The 19,806-nt window shown below is 41.7% G+C and overlaps 1 protein-coding gene across 1 annotated transcript in view; it reads left to right on the top strand.

Moving 5' to 3' along the window:
- IREB2 (iron responsive element binding protein 2) overlaps positions 1 to 19,806 on the top strand; it is a 41,788-nt gene that overhangs the window by 10,633 nt on the left and 11,349 nt on the right. The window contains exons 5-13 of the mRNA XM_074966082.1: positions 2,078 to 2,299; positions 4,459 to 4,528; positions 9,165 to 9,348; positions 10,993 to 11,132; positions 13,410 to 13,581; positions 15,059 to 15,159; positions 16,019 to 16,135; positions 18,478 to 18,637; positions 19,494 to 19,629. Of these exons, the coding sequence (XP_074822183.1) occupies positions 2,078 to 2,299; positions 4,459 to 4,528; positions 9,165 to 9,348; positions 10,993 to 11,132; positions 13,410 to 13,581; positions 15,059 to 15,159; positions 16,019 to 16,135; positions 18,478 to 18,637; positions 19,494 to 19,629 (1,302 nt within the window). The remainder of the gene's footprint in view (positions 1 to 2,077; positions 2,300 to 4,458; positions 4,529 to 9,164; positions 9,349 to 10,992; positions 11,133 to 13,409; positions 13,582 to 15,058; positions 15,160 to 16,018; positions 16,136 to 18,477; positions 18,638 to 19,493; positions 19,630 to 19,806) is intronic.

The following is a 19,806-nucleotide window of genomic DNA, read 5'->3' as shown; positions in this document are numbered from 1 at the left end:
CACGTTGGTATGCAGGGCTGTAGCCCAAGACCGGTATGAGATTGGCAGAATCCCAGCCCAGGCAGGTTGAGGCACAAGACCTCATACCTGAGGAGGTGCATGCAGAGAGACTAGAAAAGCGGTCCGAGGCAGTGATGTCATGAGATCAATTTGGGGCTCTCCTTTATGTCTGGAAGTTTTGACAGTGTGGAAAAGGAAATCTTTAAATTACACTTACCTTTTGCCTCACTCATGTAACAGTATGTTACACAGCAAAAGCTGTGCATGTGCTAGCCTACTCAGGCTAGCTTGAATCTAGCTAGCATGACTAACAATAGTGGGGAAGACATCACTGTGAGGGGTAGCAAGCAGAGTACGTACCATGGGGCCTTCCAGGCTTGTACTACCCATGCTGAAGTCTTCACTGCTTTTGTCACCCTGCTATATGGACTGAAGCTAGCTTGAGTAAGCTAGCCCATGCACAGATTTTGCTATGTAGACATACCCTAAGTGATTACAGCTCCTTTTCTTCTTTCAAAGCATGTAGCCTCCCAAAGGGCATATTGACTGGTCTAACCTGTGGAATAGTGATTTCAGTCTCTGGAGAACTGAAAAAGTTCAGAACTGCTGTGAAAGACAGTCTTGTGCGCATATTTGGTATTTGCATGGACCTTTTAAATACATACACAGCTCCAATTTTGGCAGTAGTAATTTAGAAGAATGAAAAACAAGAAAGTACAGTAGAACCCTGTTAACCGAGCCTCCATCATCCAGCTCTCAGTATTAACCAAACCACCAGCCACCCCAGGCTGACAGTGGCAGGGGCTCCTGCTGTCAGCCTGAGTCCCAGCCACCCATTCTCCAGTTTATCCAGTTTTTTGGTTATCCTGTCTGGCTGTGGGCCCAATTAGACTGGATAATCGGGGTTCCACTGTATAGCTGTGAAATGAAGATTATTTTGTGATACTGCTTCTCCAGCAGTCCAGTTCTTTTTTTACCCTTCCTCGTGTTTGAAGGGAAAAGCCCAAATTGTAATTAGTTAAGTCTGAAATTATCAGGCCAAATGTTGGCAAGAGATCTCAACATGCTGCTTTATACTGATAGATCCAGTTCTGCTAGCTCACTGTTGGAAATTCCACGGGGAGTCTGTCAGCATCTGCTAAAGTGTGATATGAGGCCCTTCCCCAAGGTGCTGCATGTATTGTCTCTGCATAGCTTCCAGATCCCACTAGCTGAGGGATTGTGAACTGAACTTAGATTCAGACAAAATACCCTGTGAGGTGGTACGGTATCCTGCCACTAGACAATGGAAATGTTTCTTTTTATTTTAGAGCAGCAGAAACATTGATAGACGTATTTATCATTGTGGCAAATTACTGAATGTAACCATTAGAGGTAAAAAGTCAATCATCTTTCACAGTGGGTTTTTTCAGTGTGTTCATGTTAAGGTTGAATGTAGTGTAAATAGAGTGTAGTATGGTAAACGTGTAGATGGTTTTAAAAATGTTTACCTACAGTGTTTTATGTATGTACTTACATTATTTTCTTGAGCCTGAAGTATAATAATTTTATATTTGTAGTAATAAAATGTGTTTATTGCTTGAGCCCTTATTTCAGAAACACAATTAAATATAAAATATCACAACTGCTGCTTTGAGTAAACTGTAGCATATTCAATTCTCCAGGGATCTAACAAATGTCGACAGTGCTGCAATAGAGAATAAAACCAAACACAATTCCCAGCCCTTCCCTGGGACAAGACTTTCCTCACATCCCTTCCCTTCAGAACTTGAGTAAACAGTGCAAGGACCATCTGTGTCCTGTTAATAAATGTAGTGTTTTGCAGACCAATCAGATGAGTGAGTAGTTTATATGGCAGATAATATAGTTCATTTTAGAAAAGGTCAGTACAACTTCTTTTTGTGTGGTCACCATGCTGTATTCTTTGATTAACTAAACTTACCCAGTGACACTTTACTTTCACCAGGGTTGTAATAAAATGGTGACCTTTTAGATACAGTTGGTCATTTGTTGGGGGTGTTTTTTCAGTAGGAAAATGTTTTTATGCACTTGTTTTATTTTCTGTTTAAAATGACAGTGCAATACAGAATGCTCCGAATCCTGGAGGTGGTGACTTACAGAGGCCGTTGGCAAAGGTTTCTCCACTTAAAGTGCAGCCTCGGAAGGTACCTTGCAGGGGCCAGACTGGCTGCAAAGGGCCATGTGATGCTGGAGAATCAAGTCGTAACTCAGGAAAATTTTCTGCGCAGATTGAGAATACCCCTATCCTCTGTCCATTTCATCTTCAACCAGTGCCTGAGTATGAAATGCTTTTATTGCTTAGCATTTAATTGTCAAATCCGTCTTTTGCTGGAGGGAATTATGGTTGTGTTTTACTGACTGGAATTCAGGCTCTTTCTGTGTGCTGTCTCCTAGTTCAGCACTTCCTTTTAGTTTGCAGTGCTTTTGGTTTAAATTTAAGGTGGAGCAGAACAATTGTACTATGCTATCAGATGATGCAGGCTTGTCCCCAGAGCAACAGTACAGCTTTTAAAGTGTTGGCCTGCCTTCTGAAATCCTGTTGGCTAATTACAGCTAGCTTTTTTGTAGTTAATTGTAAAATTTAAATGTTGCCTCCAAAATACAAAAAAGTGAGCTAGCTGTCTGTCGTCCGCAAAGCAGGCAATGCTCCTTAAGCTGCACTGAAGGGGCCTCTTGGTTGACATCCAGAATGCCTGCAACAGCTGACAGAGATGCTGCTCCATGCTAAGTGTACCTCTCTGCATCTTCGTCCACTGCACCCAGAAACAGGCCGGAGCATTTAGGATGATGTCTAACACAACAGGTGTTTGAACTGACCTAAAACAGGAGAAGAACTTAGGTAAAGCGTTCTGTAGAGGGTCATTTATCTGGTGGTTGATTGTCTTTTTAAATCTGAGCTGGAGACTTGCCTCATTTCCTTGTAAGGGCAGTGATACATAGGAACAGTGCTCTGTAAATTAGTTAATGTAATAAGGCACTGCTGAAACTTTGGTTTAAATCTGAAAGTCTCTCTTGTTTTATATTTCATTTAAATGATTTACAGAAGGTTTAAACTCCTTTCTTTCCTGATAAGAATTGGACATCCCATACCAGCTAAGAAAGCAGTCTATGTATCATCCCCCAGGCCACAAATAACCTCTAATTCATCTGTCACTGAGTTGAAATGCAGCATTACATCTTGGCTGCATGTGACACCCCACAAAGGCCTCATCTGCTTGCCTTTTCCCAAGATTCATTTATTTATAGGTCCTTTTGCAGCACTCTGTCTATGACAATTACATGTAATAACCCTCATCTTTCAACTGCCACCTATCGTCTCTGATAGATTGACTAGATCTCTGTCTTTCTGTGGCTGACATATCTAGAATTTCAGTGCTATATCGAAGAGGAGACCCACAACAATACAGTATTTTGATTGTGTTGCAAATTTTGTTTTAAAAAAATTATTTCCATCCTCTTTTGCTTTTTCCACACAGAAATAGAAATGTTATGAGAAAAGCTAAATGTTTTCTGCAATCTGGATGTTGCTGATACCAGTACACCCTTTTCTACCAGCAGTGGCATTCATTAAGCTGCAATTTGAGTGTTGACTGTCCCTTAGAGCTTTGTAAAACAATACACCATATGACCTCTCTCTATTGCAGAAGAGAAAGGGGGAAAGGTCATGATGTAAAATGCAGCCCTAAAATATCATTTAGAGAAGGGCTTTTATTACTCTCTCTCACAAAAAAGCTCCCAGAGAAGCAGTAGCTATAAAAACACAATCCAGCAATGAATTTCACTCATTTAATAAAATGATGCTTTTCATAACAAACACATATGAAAGTTAGTCATCTGCATTTATGTTTAGACACTGTGGTGATGAACGCATATACATAAGTAAATGAATACGTTTCTGGAAGATATTTACAAATAGATTATACAGTATCTTATTGGTGTTCTAGTCAGCCGTTAGAGGACCAGAGTTGAAAATGAGCAATTCTCTTGCCAGCAATAACATAAATCAGGCACCTAATTTCTTTCTCAACGTCAAATTGTTTGAGGTAAGCAACTCCTACAAATATCAGTTAGAAGAAATACCTTCCTTGTTTGACAGTGCAGTTTTTGTAGTCCCTCATATGCTGGGAAGGTATCTTTTTCTGATTGGTGTTTTTTGAGGTTACTTGGTTCAGGCAAACTAGAGCTAAAAACTCTCATTTATGCTGTGTGTGATGAGAAGACCAGTCCCTTTCTCTGCTGTTTTCAGAGGGCATCTTCTCCTTTCCTCACTTCCTTGTTTGCAAGAAATTGCCTCAGTCTTATCTAAAAGAATTTAAAAGAATTCTGCTATTTGCAGCAATGAATCAGCGTTCCAGCAAATAGAAGCAAAAACCAAATCTCATTGTTTATCATTCAAAACATGCCGTTGTTTATCAATTAATTTTAATTAATTTCTAGGCCTGAAACAGTGTTAAAAAACCAAGAGGTGGAATTTGGCAGAAATAGAGAGAGACTTCAGTTTTTTAAGGTATGCCATTTTTTTTCTACAGCCCTCTTACTATATTTTTCATTTGATTTGATGTTTTGTCAATCTTTCAGATGGCCTTGGCAGTTCATGATGGTAGTGGGGGAGTTATTGTATCCCTTTCAAAATTTCAGGTTTTCAAGTCAGAATTTTTGAGTGTATATTAGTACAGCTGATTAGTGCATAACATGATGATACAATTTTTTGGAAGAATGCCCAAGTAATTAATGACTCTTAGGCATTGTAGAGCCCTAATTAAGGTGTGTGTGGGGGGGGGTTTAAAGGAGGAAGGGTACAAAATGTTAATAGAAATAGTAAATAAGCTAATATTAACTGAAACAGTGGATTTATTTGGATTTAAACATTTCCCAAGTGTTTGTAACCCAAATATCAATAGTATGGTGTTCAAACCTGAGAACCGGAAGTGATGCTAACTGGAAACAAAAGTGAAACTGACCAGACACTAAGGACTTGATACTTTGAGGTGCCAAACATCCTAAATTTCCATTGAAATGAAAGTGCGTTGAGAGCACTCAGCACCTCAGAATTATTATCTGTCTGCATCTCTACAGGTTAACTGCTTCCTCAGTCCAAAACTGTTTTCATCTAAAGTGTCATAGGAATTTTTAGTAGGTAGACAATAGAGCCCATATACTTAAAAGTTGGTACTGTCTATTGAATCAACAATCCTCAGCCTTAAGAGGATTGGAAAGAGGTGCCATATATGAGAGATTTCAAAGCCTAAATACAGCTGAGTTTCGCACCAGCCTTATCCCTAGACAAAGCCCTGATCCTGCAAATCTTTGTTTAAGACAATAGTCCCATTTAAATCAGTGGGACCACTTCTGAATGGGATTTGGGTACAAGTCAATGCCACTCTGATTACCAGTTGGTAGTTGTGGTGGGGTTGCTTTACTGATGTAAGTCATTTCTCCCTTCCTCTGATTCAGTGTGTTTCTGTAGTGCTTGCTGCTAGCCTAGGAATTTATGACCTGAACTCTGATCACTATAAGGCAGCATGATATGCTGCTATTCAATCAACAGACAGGATACCTAACTATGTATGTTGCTAGGGCATTTTTCTTCTGTATTACCATTACATATAATAACAGTAAAAGCTGTTTTATCCGGCACTTCACCAACCGGAAAGCTCTATAAACTGGCATTTCTGAGCTTCTTTGAAATTCTGGTTGAGAGTCTGGTTGGGCTGGGGCACAGGAGGGGGTGCGGAGGGCGGGCTTTGGGGGAGGGAGTTTGGGTGCAGGAGGAGTTCGGGGCAGCGGGTTGGCAGGCAGGGATGTCAGATCCGGGGGGGCTGTCACTTTGGGCAGCTCCCTGCAAGTGGCGACCTGTCCCAGCTACTCCAGGTGGAGGCATGGCAGGCGGCTCCGTGCTCTGCCTCTGCCCCGCCCCAAGCACAAGCTCCACAGCTCCCGTTGTCTGGGAACCGCCTGCGGGCGGAGGCAGTGCGCAGAGCCTCCTACTGCACCTCCATCTAGGAGCAGCCAGGACAGGTCACTGCTTGTGGGGAGGTGACCGCCCCCCAGATCCAGCACCCTGCATCCCAACCTGCTGCCCCGAGCCCCCTCCTGCACCCAAATTCCCTCGCTCTTAGTTAACCCACATTTTTCACTTACCGGCACCCCCCATTTCCCCAACATGCTGGATAAAACCGCTTTTACTGTAATTTAACACAACCAACAAAGAAAGAAAGAAATTAACAATTAAAGTGCAGTTCTCCTCTGAAAAGTGACTCTGAAAATTGGGTTTCCATGTTTGTGATCTGAGTTTACAAGTAAAAAATAAGGCTGTCGATTAATCTCAGTTAACTCACGCGATGAACTAAAAAAAAAAAAATCGCAATTAAAAAAATGAATCACGATTAATTGCAGTTTTAATCGCACTGCTAAGCAATAGAATACCAATTGAAATTTATTAAATATTTTGGATGTTTTTCTACATTTTCAAATATATTGATTTCATTTACAACACAGAATACAAAGTATACAGTGCTCACTTTATGTTATTTTTATTACAAATCTTTGCACTCCAAAAATGATAAACAAAAGAAATAGTATTTTTCAGTTCACCTCATACAAGTACTGTAGTGGAATCTCTTTATTGTGAAAGTGCAACTTACAAATGTAGACTTTTTTGTTACATAACTGCACTCAAAAACAAAACAATGTAAAACTTTAGAGCCTACAAATCCACTTAGTCCTACTTCTTGTTCAGCCAGTTGTGAAGACATACAAATTTGTTTACATTTTCAGGAAATAATGCTGCTCGCTTCTTGTTTACGCTGTCACCTGAAAGTGAGAATAGGTGTGCACACGACACTGTTGTAGCTGGCATCACAAGATATTTATGTACCAGATACGCTAAAGATTCATATGTCCCTTCACGCTGCAACCACCATTCCAGAGGACATGTGTCCATACTGATGACTGGTTCTACTTGATAACGATCCAAAACAGTGCAAACTGATGCATGTTCGTTTTCATTATCTGAGTCAGATGCCACCAGCAGAAGGTTGATTTTCTTTTTTAATGGTTTGGGTTCTGTAGTTTCCGCATCAGAGTGGTGTTCTTTTAAGACTTCTGAAAGCATGGTCCACACCTCGTCCCTCTCAGATTTTGGAAGGCACTTCAGATTCTTAAACCTTGGGTTAAGTGTTGTAGCTTTCTTTAGAAATCTCAAATTGGTACTTTCTTTGCGTTTTGTCAAATCTGCTGTGAAAGTGTTCTTAAAATGAACAACATGCTGGGTCATCATCCAAGACTGCTATAACATGAAATACATGGCAGAATGAGGGTAAAAAACAGAGCAGGAGACGTACAGTTCTCCCCCAAGGAGTTCAGTCATAAATTTAATTAACACATTTTTTAACTGGCGTCATCAGCATGGAAGCATGTTCTCTGGAATGGTATCCAAAGCATGAAGGGGCATATGAAGGGATTGCTCTACAGCAGTGGTCTCCAAATTTTTTTGAGCGCGCATCCCTATCAGTAAAACTTTTTTGAGCACACCCCCCCATATATGTGTATTTATTTATGTATAAATTATATATATGTCCTACTGTACTAATATATTGTGTAAATTATGAACCATACACAAAAAAATAGAAATTAAAAAATGATGAGATAAAGATGAAATATTTTTAAGATTTTTTTATTTTATTAACGGAACAAAAAACCTTTTTGCTCTCACTTTAAAAAATTTATTAATAATAATTTTAATGAGAGCAATGTGATTGAATATGCTTTATTATTTTTGAAAATCTTGGTTTAACACTTTGTGATACAGCAGGCACTCAGGGTGGGGTGCGGGGTCTGGGAGGGAGTTAGGGTGCGGGAGGAGGCTCAGGGCTGGGGCAGGCAGGAGGTGCAGAGCACTTACCTGGGGCAGCTCCTGTTTGGTGCAGGGGGTGTGCAGGTGGCTCTGTGCAGCGCAGCACCACCCCCATGGCCACGATTCTGGGAGCTGCCGCCCCCCCCCCCACCCCTCACCCCCCTAGCAGGCGGGGCCACCCGGAACGCAAGGGCTTTAGGGGCTTCAAGGCCTTGGGCTAAGGGGGCCCCGGGGCCCTGGTCTGCAGCTCTAAAGCCCCTTTCGGAATGCGGCCCTGTGAGCACGAGCCGGAGGACTCAGGAGGAGCAGGGGCAGTCGTGCAGCCAGCGGCCGGAGAGAAGCGGCACTTTCCCTTCAAAGTGCCGCTTCCCTCCAGCCGGCTTTGAAGGGGAAAGTGCCACTTCTTTCCGGCTGCGCGGCTGCCCCTGCTCCTCCACAGGCTTTAATTTATTATTTTTAGAGTGCAAATATTTGTGATAAATAATATAAAGTGAGCACTGTACACTTTGTATTCTGTGTTGTAATTGAAATCAATATATTTGAAAACATAGAAAACATCAAAAAATATTTAAATGATATTCTATTATTGTTTAACAGCGCGATTAATCACAATTAATTTTTTTAATCACTTGACAGCCCTAGTAAAAAGATGTTTTTCTAAGTGTCAGCTTTGCAATCTCAGCCAAGTTTGTGAGAATCAAGCTGTATTTTTTGCAATCTCATAAAACATAATCAGTACTGACGGTTCTGCTGGCCAAGTATTACCCTTGGTTACACTTGTGCTTCTCCGTTGTCTCAATTCAGTGACATCTGTGTGAGCCCATTGCTTTCATTAGGTTTGTACCTAATTTAGTAAATTTACCTAATTTAGTAAATTTTGGTGATGAACAAGAAGGAATAGACCCCAACTGATTCTCTCATAGCTGTGATGACTTTGCAGTACTAACAGAAGGAGTGAAAACCACAGCCAGGAATATCAGAAAATGTCTTTCTATACTCACAGGAAACAGATGTGTGGATTTTTACATAGTCACTTTTCAGAGTAGAACCATGTATAAATGCTGAAATTGCATGTTTCCCAATTTACTTGAACAGCCAATCATATCTGAAGAGCAAGTACGATGACGTTCATTTTTTTAATTCTTTATTATGTGTTCTTTAAAGTTATGTGGCTTTATGTCACTAAACACAGTTTAGCACACCTTCTTTACAAATGCAAAACACCCTGGTTGATTTAAATATAACACAATAACCTTTTTTTTATTCTCTCTCTCAAAAAAAAATTTAGTGGGGTTCAAAGGTTTTTAGAAATGTTGCTGTAATTCCACCTGGAACGGGAATGGCACACCAAATGAACTTGGAATATTTATCAAGAGTTGTTTTTGAAGTTAAAGATTTCCTATATCCCGACAGTGTAGTTGGCACAGATTCTCATACAACTATGGTAAATGGTTTGGGGATCTTGGGATGGGGTAAGTATTCTGTACATGACTTGATAATTTCAATTGTATTGTAAGGGTTTTTTTACTATGTAAATGGAAAATAATTACTATTTAATACTTTCTTTATATTGGATATTTTTCTGTTTCAAGCCTAACAGCATTTCAGAACTTGAAATTTTATTTAGGGGAAACATATTTTGAAGATAGTTTCATGACATACGAATAATGGACTGAAATTGTTTGCAGTTCTTCTAAAACAAGGGTGGGCAAACTTTTTGGGCTGAGGGCCACATCTGGGTGGGGAAATTGTATGCAGGGCAGGGGGTTGGGGTGCGGGGGGGCATGCAGGGTGTGGGAGGGGGTGCGGTGTGCAGGAACGGGCTCAGGGCAAGGGATTGGGGCATAGGAGGGGTGTGGGGTGTATGGGGGGACTCAGGGAAGGGGGTTGGGGTGCAAGAGGGGTGCGGAGTGCCGGAGGGGGCTCGACGGGTGCAGGAGGGGTGCAGACTGCGGGAGGGGGCTCAGGGCAGGGGGTTTGGGTGCAGGGTGCGACGGGGCTCAGGGTAAGGATTGGGGTGCAGCAGGGGGCTCAGGGCAGGGAGTTGGGGTGCGAGGTGCAGGCAGGGAGTTGGGGGGCGGGGTGCAGGAGGGGTTTGGGCTCTGGTCCGGCGCCACTTACCTAAATCGGCTCCGGGGTGGCAGCGGTGCGCACCGGGGCCAGGGCAGGCTCCCTGTGTGCCTGCCCTGGCCCCACGCTGTGCTACTCCGGGAAGCTGCTGGAATCACATCCTTTTGCGGCGTCTGGGGGACGGGGGGCACAGGGCTCCGTGCGTTGCCCTTGCCACGCCTCCAGGTACCTCCCCCGAACCTCCCATTGGCCACGGTTCCCCGTTCCTGGCCAATGGGAGCTGTGGGGGGTGGTGCCTGGAGGCAAGGGCAATGCATTGAGCCCTCTGCCCTCCAGGGACATGGTGCAGGCCGCTTCTGAGAGCGGCGCAGGGCCTCCGTCACCACAGGGAAATCCCGCAGGCCGGATCCAAAGCCCCGAGGGGCCAGATCCGGCCCGCGGGCCATAGTTTGCCCACACCTGTTCTAAAAGAAACTAGAGAGATTCCATATAGTAAGGCCAGTTTCATTCCCAGAATAATAGTGATTCACAGCCTAAATGGTTGGATTTAAGACATTTATATAATGCATAGATGAGTGTTTTGATGTTGTCATTGGAAATCAGTCAAGAACTGTGTATCCTGAGAAGGGATTTGAAGGAAATCATAATATTGCAAAGCTCTTGTTACTGTAGTTCGATGCACATTGGCATGGCAGTGTGAGGAAGTTTCCATGCTGCATGTGTTCTCTGGATGAATAGAAAACTTCTATCTAACACCTTTATATAAAATCAGTAGTAGATATGGTACACCAGTAGGATTAAAATGTGATAATTTGAGCAGTAGTTTTGCAAGATTCTTTCTTGTCCGTCTTTTTATTAGAAGACACGTGTATTGAAATATTGTCTTTCAGTTGGAGTCAGATACAAATAAGGATGTGTTATTGTACAGATTATTATGGCCTTTAGCTTCAATAGGAGGAACTTCATTAGACTTTAATATGCACTTCAAAATGTTTATTATGTTAATTACTTAGCACAATAAAAACAGTTTAATATTCTACCTCTAGGTGTTGGCGGTATTGAAACAGAAGCAGTAATGCTGGGAATGCCAGTTGCACTCACTTTGCCTGAGGTAGTTGGGTGTGAGCTGACAGGCTTAGCCAGCCCACTTGCTACATCCATAGATGTTGTTCTAAGCATTACTAAGGTAATTTAGAATTCTGTTTATCCTAAATCAAGCAGACTTTGTTATGGTGAGAGTTCTACCAGAGATGCTTGGGAAGTGAAATAAAAGCTGGATATGAGTCAACAGTGTGCCCTTGTTCCCAAGAAAGCTAACAGCATTTTGGGCTATATAAGTAGGGGCATTGCCAGCAGATCGAGGGACGTGATCGTTCCCCTCTATTCGACATTGGTGAGGCATCATCTGGAGTACGTGTCCAGTTTTGGGCCCCACACTACAAGAAGGATGTGGAAAAATTGGAAAGCAACCAGCGGAGGGCAACAAAAATGATTATGGGACTGGAACACATGACTTATGAGGAGAGGCTGAGGGAACTGGGATTGTTTAGTCTGCAGAAGAGAAGAATGAGGGGGGATTTGATAGCTGCTTTCAACTACCTGAAAGGGGGTTCCAAAGAGGATGGATCTAGACTGTTCTCAGTGGTAGCAGATGACAGAACAAGGAGTAATGGTCTCAAGTTGCAGTGCGGGAGGTTTGGGTTGGATATTAGGAAAAACTTTTTCACTAGGAGGGTGGTGAAGCACTGAAATGGATTACCTAGGGAGGTGGTGGAATCTCCTTCCTTTGAGATTTTTAAGGTCAGGCTTGACAAAGCCCTGGTTGGGATGATATAGTTGGGGATTGGTCCTGCTTTGAGCAGGGGGTTGGACTAGATGACCTCCTGAGGTCCTTTCCAACCCTGATATTCTATGACACTCGCAGTCTCTGATGCGGCATCATTAACGGTAGCTATATGAAACAGCAACATCTCTATTAACCGCCTAAGTACGCAACTGCTCATTTAAGTCCTATTTATTTTCTTTTTACCAATGGTCCCTTAGAGGTCTTACATATAACTATGTATTTACAGACATTTTATAAATGTAATTAATGTCAGTGTTCCCTAGTGAGAGCACTTACAGTCTCTGCAGTGGAAAAACCCTCCTGTTTGACTCTTTTTGCTCCAAAGTGTTCCCGCAAAACCCTGCTTTTGCTCTCAACCTGGGGTAAATCAGGAGTAACTTTACTGAAGTCAGTAATTACAGTAGTGTAACAGAAATGTAGTGAGAGGATATCTGTCTCTCTGGATCTCCACTCCTGGGCCTCTGGTAAATGGTGTCAGAGTGATTTGTGTCAGTATGGTGAATGCTTCCTTTCTGTTCAGACCCTTAGCAAGATTTAATCAGTTTCTATTTTTCAGTTTTTCACTGCACTTGGAGTTTTGTCCTTATAAAGCAGAAGGTGTAAGAGGGGATAAATGTCAATGAATCCCTACTCTCTAAGCCCGGTGAACTAGTTACAGTGGATTGCACAATCACACAGAAAAGCCTTGTTAGATTTCTGTTCCCAGTTTCTTGTTTCCCAGGATACCCTAGCTGTGAATGCAGCATGCTTGGCTCCAAGAGATGAGTGTAATGTTTCACACTGTTTACCAGCAGCTATGCTAGCCTAAGGAGGACAGGTGCTGGCATCCTGGAAGGATTAATGGGGCAGTGTACAGTGCCTCAGAATGTATGGGGGTTTTCCAGGGAAATTGGGGGACCATCAGGGATAAAGCAGCACTTAGTTTCAGTGACCACACCCAACAAACCAGTAGTGTCGCTTTGCTTAACTGTCTGTTAATTCCAGTATGGTGGTTTTGTTTTCAAAAGTTGTTCCAGTGACATATGTTGCTGCTTAGATATTTATTTGTCTTCTTATCCTGACCTCTACAAATATCTTTTCCTTCAAGTAGTTATCCGATTCTTTTCATTGCCATCCGCTGTTCTCTAAAATTTCACTGCCTTCACAGCTAGGGTACCTTGAGGAACAAGAGAGGGGGAATAGTGTCTAACTAGGCTTTCCCCGTGATAGTACAAAGCACCCTCACTAGTTCACTGGGCTTAGAGTAGAGCTTTAAATTCCTTCCTTTGAATCTTTGTCACCTTGACTACCAAATGAAAAGCCACACGTTGCCTTGTGAATTCCTGACTCCTCCTAGCAACACTTTAAAAAGCATGGTACAGTCACTGCTTGAAAATACGCAGAACTGAGTGGGTGGGGAGACATATCTTGAGGGTTTTTACCTCTGTCAGAGTCCAGTTTAAGTGTTAAAGTTTTGAAGTTTGTGGACATGATTTAGATATAAAGAAGTTTTGCACTGTATTTCATTTTGTAAAATTAATAATTGTTACTAATTTCAAACTGTTGCACCAACCATTCCTTGTAGTATATCTTCTTATATTCCAGATGTTTTATAGTTCTGTATTTCATTTTTAACAGCAACTCAGGCAAGCAGGAGTGGCTGGAAAATTTGTTGAGTTTTTTGGAACTGGCGTTTCCCAGCTGTCTGTAGCTGACCGAACCACAATAGCAAATATGTGTCCTGAATATGGTGCTATTCTGAGCTTTTTCCCTGTTGATAATGTGACGCTAAAGCACTTAAAGCATACAGGTAAGGATGAAATTAAGGTGTAACACATATGATTCAGCATATTAGCATTTTAAACTCACATGGAAAGTATTTTTTATCTAAAATTGCATCATGCGTTACAGTTGGACAGTATTTTTCTTCAGGATTATAACCTGCTTGATGGAGATAATGTAATGAGTTCTGCTGGCAATAACGTTCTGTGTCGTGGGGAGCTACTTTGCAGATCCCTCCCATGAATAGCCTCATGGACACAATGGAATTTTAAATTTAATAAAAATTATATTGCTTTAATGAATATCAGCTACCTTTTTCTGTGGAAGTGGCCTTTGGGCCTTGGAGCTTATTAGCATGTAAATTTCCTTATGGCACTACATTTCATTAATTACTGTTTTTCTATTTAAGCTAGGAAATAATTTTTTTAAATAAATCTTGACAGATGGATAGCTGGCGTGCCTCTGAAGCTTGTACCAAATCTGGTTATATTATGTTTGCTGTGATCAGTCTGATCATTGCCATCACTGTTCAGGGTCAGCTTATTCTTGAGCATGCAGAGGTCTTCTTTGTCAAGACAGACCATTTTCCGCCCCCCATGAGTTATTCTGTAAGGCCAGGAATGGCAACATGGTAAAGTGGTTCCTCTTGACAATTAATGAAATCTTCTTTTTATATTATGGGAAAAAAATTGTGAGCATATATTTAAAAACGGTTTCTGCCAGGATGGGTTAAATGTGATTTGCCTGGTAACTACGGACCTCACAAACCATTACTTCATCTAACCAGTGTTTGAAACAATGTTAGAGAACCATGTTTAAAATGGTTTATCACAATTTGAAAACAAGTTCAGACAGAGTTTGGTGGCTGCTGGGAATGGTCTTTTGCAGGATTATTTTGGTGCATCTTAGCTTCTTTGGTTTTTGAGTTACCTTTTGGTTTTTGCCTTTTCACCTCCTACAAAAGTGAGATTCAGTCGCTCCTCTTGCCTAATTTGGCTCAGAGGATCAAGAAGTTTCTGCTGTTGCTCCCCATAGACCAGGTCATAATGAGAAGGGTACCTGCTGAATGGATGTTCCTTTTCTGAGTTCCATCTTAGACTGCAGTGAGGTGATCAGATGAAAATGAAAAAAGCTCTTAATTATGAACTAATAGTACATATGCTTTCAGCAAGCTATTCAGTTTGTGTAGCTTGTCAGTCCTTGTTTCAAAGATTGAAGTATTTCACTTTTAGATTTTGTGGGGGTTCAACAAACTGCTAATAGGACAGAGGTAGAATGTATAGGGACGATTATATGGCAAGAAGACTGATCTTCAGGGCAGTTATTAAAGTGCAAAGTCAGATTTGTCATGCACTTCAATAGTGCTTGATTCATGGAATCCATGGGGCGGCACACAGATTGTGTGAATTTGTCACAATATTTATTTCTGAGAACCCTAGTTACAAGTAAGTTATGCTCTTTTTCAGTAGCATACCTTTTCCCATGTCTGGAAATTTTTTCCATAGGCTTTGACAAGGCCAAGCTTGAGTTCATGGAAGCATATCTTAAAGCTGTGAAGTTATTTCGAAATGATCAGATTTCTTCAGAGGAACCTGAGTATACCCAGGTATTTGTAAAATGGCTTTTACTTTTTCAACTATTTGTATTCATTATTCATAACTTATTTTTTATCATTGTAATTGTTGCCACTTTTTAATTGACATTTGTACATGAATATCTTAACTCATAGCTTTGGATAGTTAGATACTTTACAAAAAAACCCAACAACGTTCGGTAGCGTAGCTAGGGTGGGAAGCGAGACAGCGGCCGCTCTCCCACTGAGCAGAAGTGGTGCCTTTTTAAGTTTTACTCACCCTGTGGCTCTCTGGGTCTTCGGCAGCGGATCAGGCAGCGCTCCGGGTCTTCAGCGGCACTTTAGCGTCGGGTTCTTCATTCACTCCAGGGTCTTCGGTGGCAGTGGGTCCTTCAGTGCTGCCAAAGACCGGAGCGAGTGAAGGACCCAATGCCGAAGTGCCACCAAAGACCTGGAGTGAGTGAAGGACCCGACGCTGAAGACCCGGAGCACCGCCGGGTGAGTACAAGCGGGCGGTGCCTTTTTTAATCTCCGCTCCCCCTGTTTTCTCCACCTGGCTATGCCACTGACAACCTTAAGCACTATAATAAGTGTAGGAACGGCTGATGAATCCCTTTCGTCAACCAACTCTTTCAGGGTATCATATAAGTCTGACTTCATGAGAAATTTTGGCAGCTGGCATCAAAGCTCACGGATTGTTCATGATAAAGCATTGTTAGTAATACTCCATCCTGAAAATGAAAGCCTCACTTTTTAATGGAAAAACACCACAGAATATTCAGATTACTAAACCGGATGGGCCCAGTTGCCTTGAAAAACTAGGGCTAAATGTGTTCTTACCTATTGGGTAATGTTTCCTAGCACGTGTTACTGGGTTTTTTTTCTTTTCCAGATAATACAAATAGATCTGAGTTCTATAACGCCATATGTCAGTGGCCCAAAGAGGCCACAGGATAGAGTGGCTATTACTAATATGAAGAGTGATTTCCAAGCCTGCTTAAATGAGAAGGTTTGTACAACTTTACTTTTAGTGGATTGGTAGATAGATGTATTGTAACTCATTTTTTGGCTTTCATACTGAACACAATAGTTTATAAAGTCATAGTCCGTAATCTGAAGCATTTATTTTACAAATACTCACTACGTCAATGAGTGTCCCTTGGGCATAGCTCTGTGTACTAACCATCACAGTAATGTTACTTGGCCTCAAACAGTAGAAAATTTGAATAAAAATTGCAAAAAGCCTCAATTCATATTATGGACCTAAGAATCTACTAAGCAGAAAAGTGAAAAAGTTAAGCAGTCAGATGTTCCAAACTTCTACAGTTTGTCCATTTAAGTCATTTTTAATTGCTAAATTGGTTAGGCACATGAATGGGTGGGTTTTTTTGAGAATTTCTATTTTAAAACAACAGTGGGGCAAAAATTATTGTACAGTGCCATTTCTTATGAGTGAGTTAAAAATCCCTCCAAATCAGCTTCATTGTTTGAAATTGAAACGATGATTCTCAGTGTTGTTGGGAGGTAAATTCAGTTTAGTCCAGCTTAATATAACCGTTGATTTTAATCAATTGTTAAATTATCCAAAACGTAAAAAAAAAAAAAAACAGAACGTGCCTTAACAACCATGAGCCTCCAATTTCCAATGCTTTTGAATGGGAGCTGAATTTTCAATCCTAACATGTACTGTTAAGTTCAGTGATCAAGAAGAGCTGGTTACAGCACCGAGTCAGAAGTAGAATTGCAAGTAGCATAGAGTCTGATTCAAAGGCCATTGAAATCTCTGAGTCTTCTGCTTCAGTGGGCTTTGGATAAGACCCATAGTGTGTAGCAGTCAGCTGTGGTAGGCTTGCCTTATGTGGGAGAAAAATCAAAGACTCGGTAGTAAAAAAAAGAGATGTTTGCGGGGAAGCTGTTTGACTGGGAATGGTGTGTCTGGGTGGGCCATGAAGACTTCTGGGAGATTAAATGTTACAGATCCAGACCCTGTTTATCTTTAATCCTTTCCCAGTCAAACTTGGTTTGACAGCTTCCTGTTTGATTAGTTCATCTTTATTATATTTCAGACAGTTATAAAATAGTGCTGAAGAAATATATGTAATTAATTAGGTTTAGTGAAGGGGTGGGCAAACTTTTTGGCCCAAGGGCCACATCAGGGAATAGAAATTCTATGGCAGGCCATGAATGCTCTCGGGTTCAGGGTGTGAGCTCTGGGGTAGGGCTTGGGATGAGGAGTTTGGGGTGTAACAGGGTGCTCTGGGCTGGGACCGATGGGATCGGAGGGCAGGATAGGGATCAGGGCTGGGGCAGGGGTGCAGGAAGGGGTGCAGGTTCCAGCTGGGGATGAGAGGTTTGGGGTGCAGGAGGGTGCTCTGGGCTGGGATTGAGGAGTTTGGAGAGCAGGAGGGGCATCAGGGCTGGGGCAGGAGTGTGGGGAGAGGCTCAGGGGTGCAGGCTTCAAGCGGTGATTACCTCAGGCGGCTTCTGGAAGCAGTGGCATGTCCCTTCTCCGGCTCCTACATGGAGGCGTGGCCAGGTGGCTCTGCACACTGCCTCATCTGCAGGCACTGCCCCTGCAGCTCCCATTGGCATGCCAGAGGGGGTATTAGAGTGCGTAGGAGCTGGAACGGGGCCGAACCCTGACCCAGCACCCCGGCTGGAGTGGGGCCAAGCTGCGTGGTCCAGCCCCCGACTCAGCGTCCCAGCCGGAGTGGGGCCAAGCTGCATGGTGCGGCCCCCAACCCTGCTCCCCAGCGGGAGCTCGTGGGCTGGCTTAAAGTGGCTCCAGCACGTGGGCCATAGTTTGCCCACCCCGATAGTGAGTAGAATATCTTGTACTGGAGTACGTGTTGGAGGTACAAAGCTGGAGGAGTTGTTTTTAATGGACCAGTTATGGTTTATATTAAAAGTCTTGAGCCTTGCCACATGATACACACATTTTCTAATTTTGCAAACTACATATACCTGAATGAATGCCTATTCCTTTAAATAAGGGAATTCACCTAAAAGAAGGGGGAAAATACTCTAGGGATTTGATCCTGCTTTTGATACATAAGCACTTATTGCCACACATTTTGTACTATTAACAACGGCAGTTATAAAGGTATATGGATGAGTGCATCACTGTTCATTTGAGGGCAATGAATCCTTGCACACATCTCTGAAGACTTCTTTGAAAACCTATTATATTTCAGTCTACTCATATGACTGATAAGCACTTTCACGGAGTACATGAGTCTTAAGTGAAGGTGCACATAATCATGCTATGATGAGGTACATATCTGTTTTAAGTGTGATCTATAGTTGTTGAATTGTCTCTGTTCTTGACTTGTTATATATTTTGTCATCTAGATTGGCTTTAAAGGGTTTCAGATTGCTATTGAGAAACAAAATGACATTGTGCCTGTTGAGTATGAAGGAAATGAGTACAGATTGTCTCATGGATCTGTTGTCATTGCTGCAGTAATCAGTTGTACAAATAACTGCAATCCATCTGTCATGCTTGCAGCAGGTATGTTGTGACTGGTGACAACTAACTTTGGTTTACTATTGCAATCTGGTGTTTACATGGTCTTTGTCAATTTTGGTCCAATTCAGCAAATGCTCAGTGCAGGGAATTCCCAGTGTCAGACCTTTTAACTCAGTTAGACTGTTCATTGTACTTTCAGGCCTGAATTCCTGTTATATGTATTGAGAACTGTGTTAATGAGAAGTGGCCTTTATTGTACATAGTGCTGTATAATTTCAAAGTTTCTGTGGCCTTATCAGACATCTATAAAAACTAGATGCCTATGAAGGTAGGTCTAATACGTTTGTGTTTGTTTACTTTATGATCCGACATTACCAGTCTGTTTAGAGCTCCTTTCAAAAGGCTATGGATATCAACATAACCATTGATAGTGTCAGGAGGTTTTGATCCCTGAATGAAAGGGTGAAATTTAGCCTTTAATTAGATGCTAGCTGAGCTTTAACAGCAGGAATTGAAAAGTCAGTGACAGAACTTGAAATAAAACCCAGACCAGACCACCCTTCCATGCTCTGACCACTAGACCATCCATTAAAACACGGAGAAGAGATTTTCTATCAGGTAAGGGGAAGAAAATGGGTATGTTTGATCTGAATAAGAAAACAAATATGACTTCTTATTATTGATAAAGCAACTTTGTTATATTACTTGTCTAAGGAATATTACAAATATATATTCCTTTTAAACAGTTTCCTTAAAAGACAGTAAATGATGATTTCCCTTATTTTCCCCTCGTCACAGTAATTTACCTACCTGACACCATCTTGGTAGTTATAAATTCAATTGCTCTTCCAATAAATATGCACAAGTCTTATTTAAGTATTATTTTGTTTTTCTTTAGGTCTTTTGGCCAGAAAAGCTGTCGAAGCTGGACTGATGGTTAAACCTTATATAAGAACAAGTTTATCTCCGGGTAGTGGGATGGTTACACATTACCTCAGTTCAAGTGGAGTGTTACCATACCTCAGTAAACTTGGGTAAGTTTAACTTCTTTATTCATGCTGACGGAGGGAAAAGTGGTGCATGTGTAAGTGGATTTATGTATAGTCCTTAGATATGGCCCCAGTTCAGCAAGGTGCCTAACTTTAAGCATGTGAATAGTCCCACTGACTTTGGGACAACTTGCATGCTTAAAATTAATCATACACATAAGT

This window comes from Natator depressus, chromosome 10 (genome assembly GCF_965152275.1).
Source record: "Natator depressus isolate rNatDep1 chromosome 10, rNatDep2.hap1, whole genome shotgun sequence".
Taxonomy (NCBI): Eukaryota; Metazoa; Chordata; order Testudines; family Cheloniidae; genus Natator; species Natator depressus.
The sequence above is the reverse complement of the archived record's forward strand: the minus strand, read 5'-3'. Positions and strand labels throughout refer to the sequence as shown.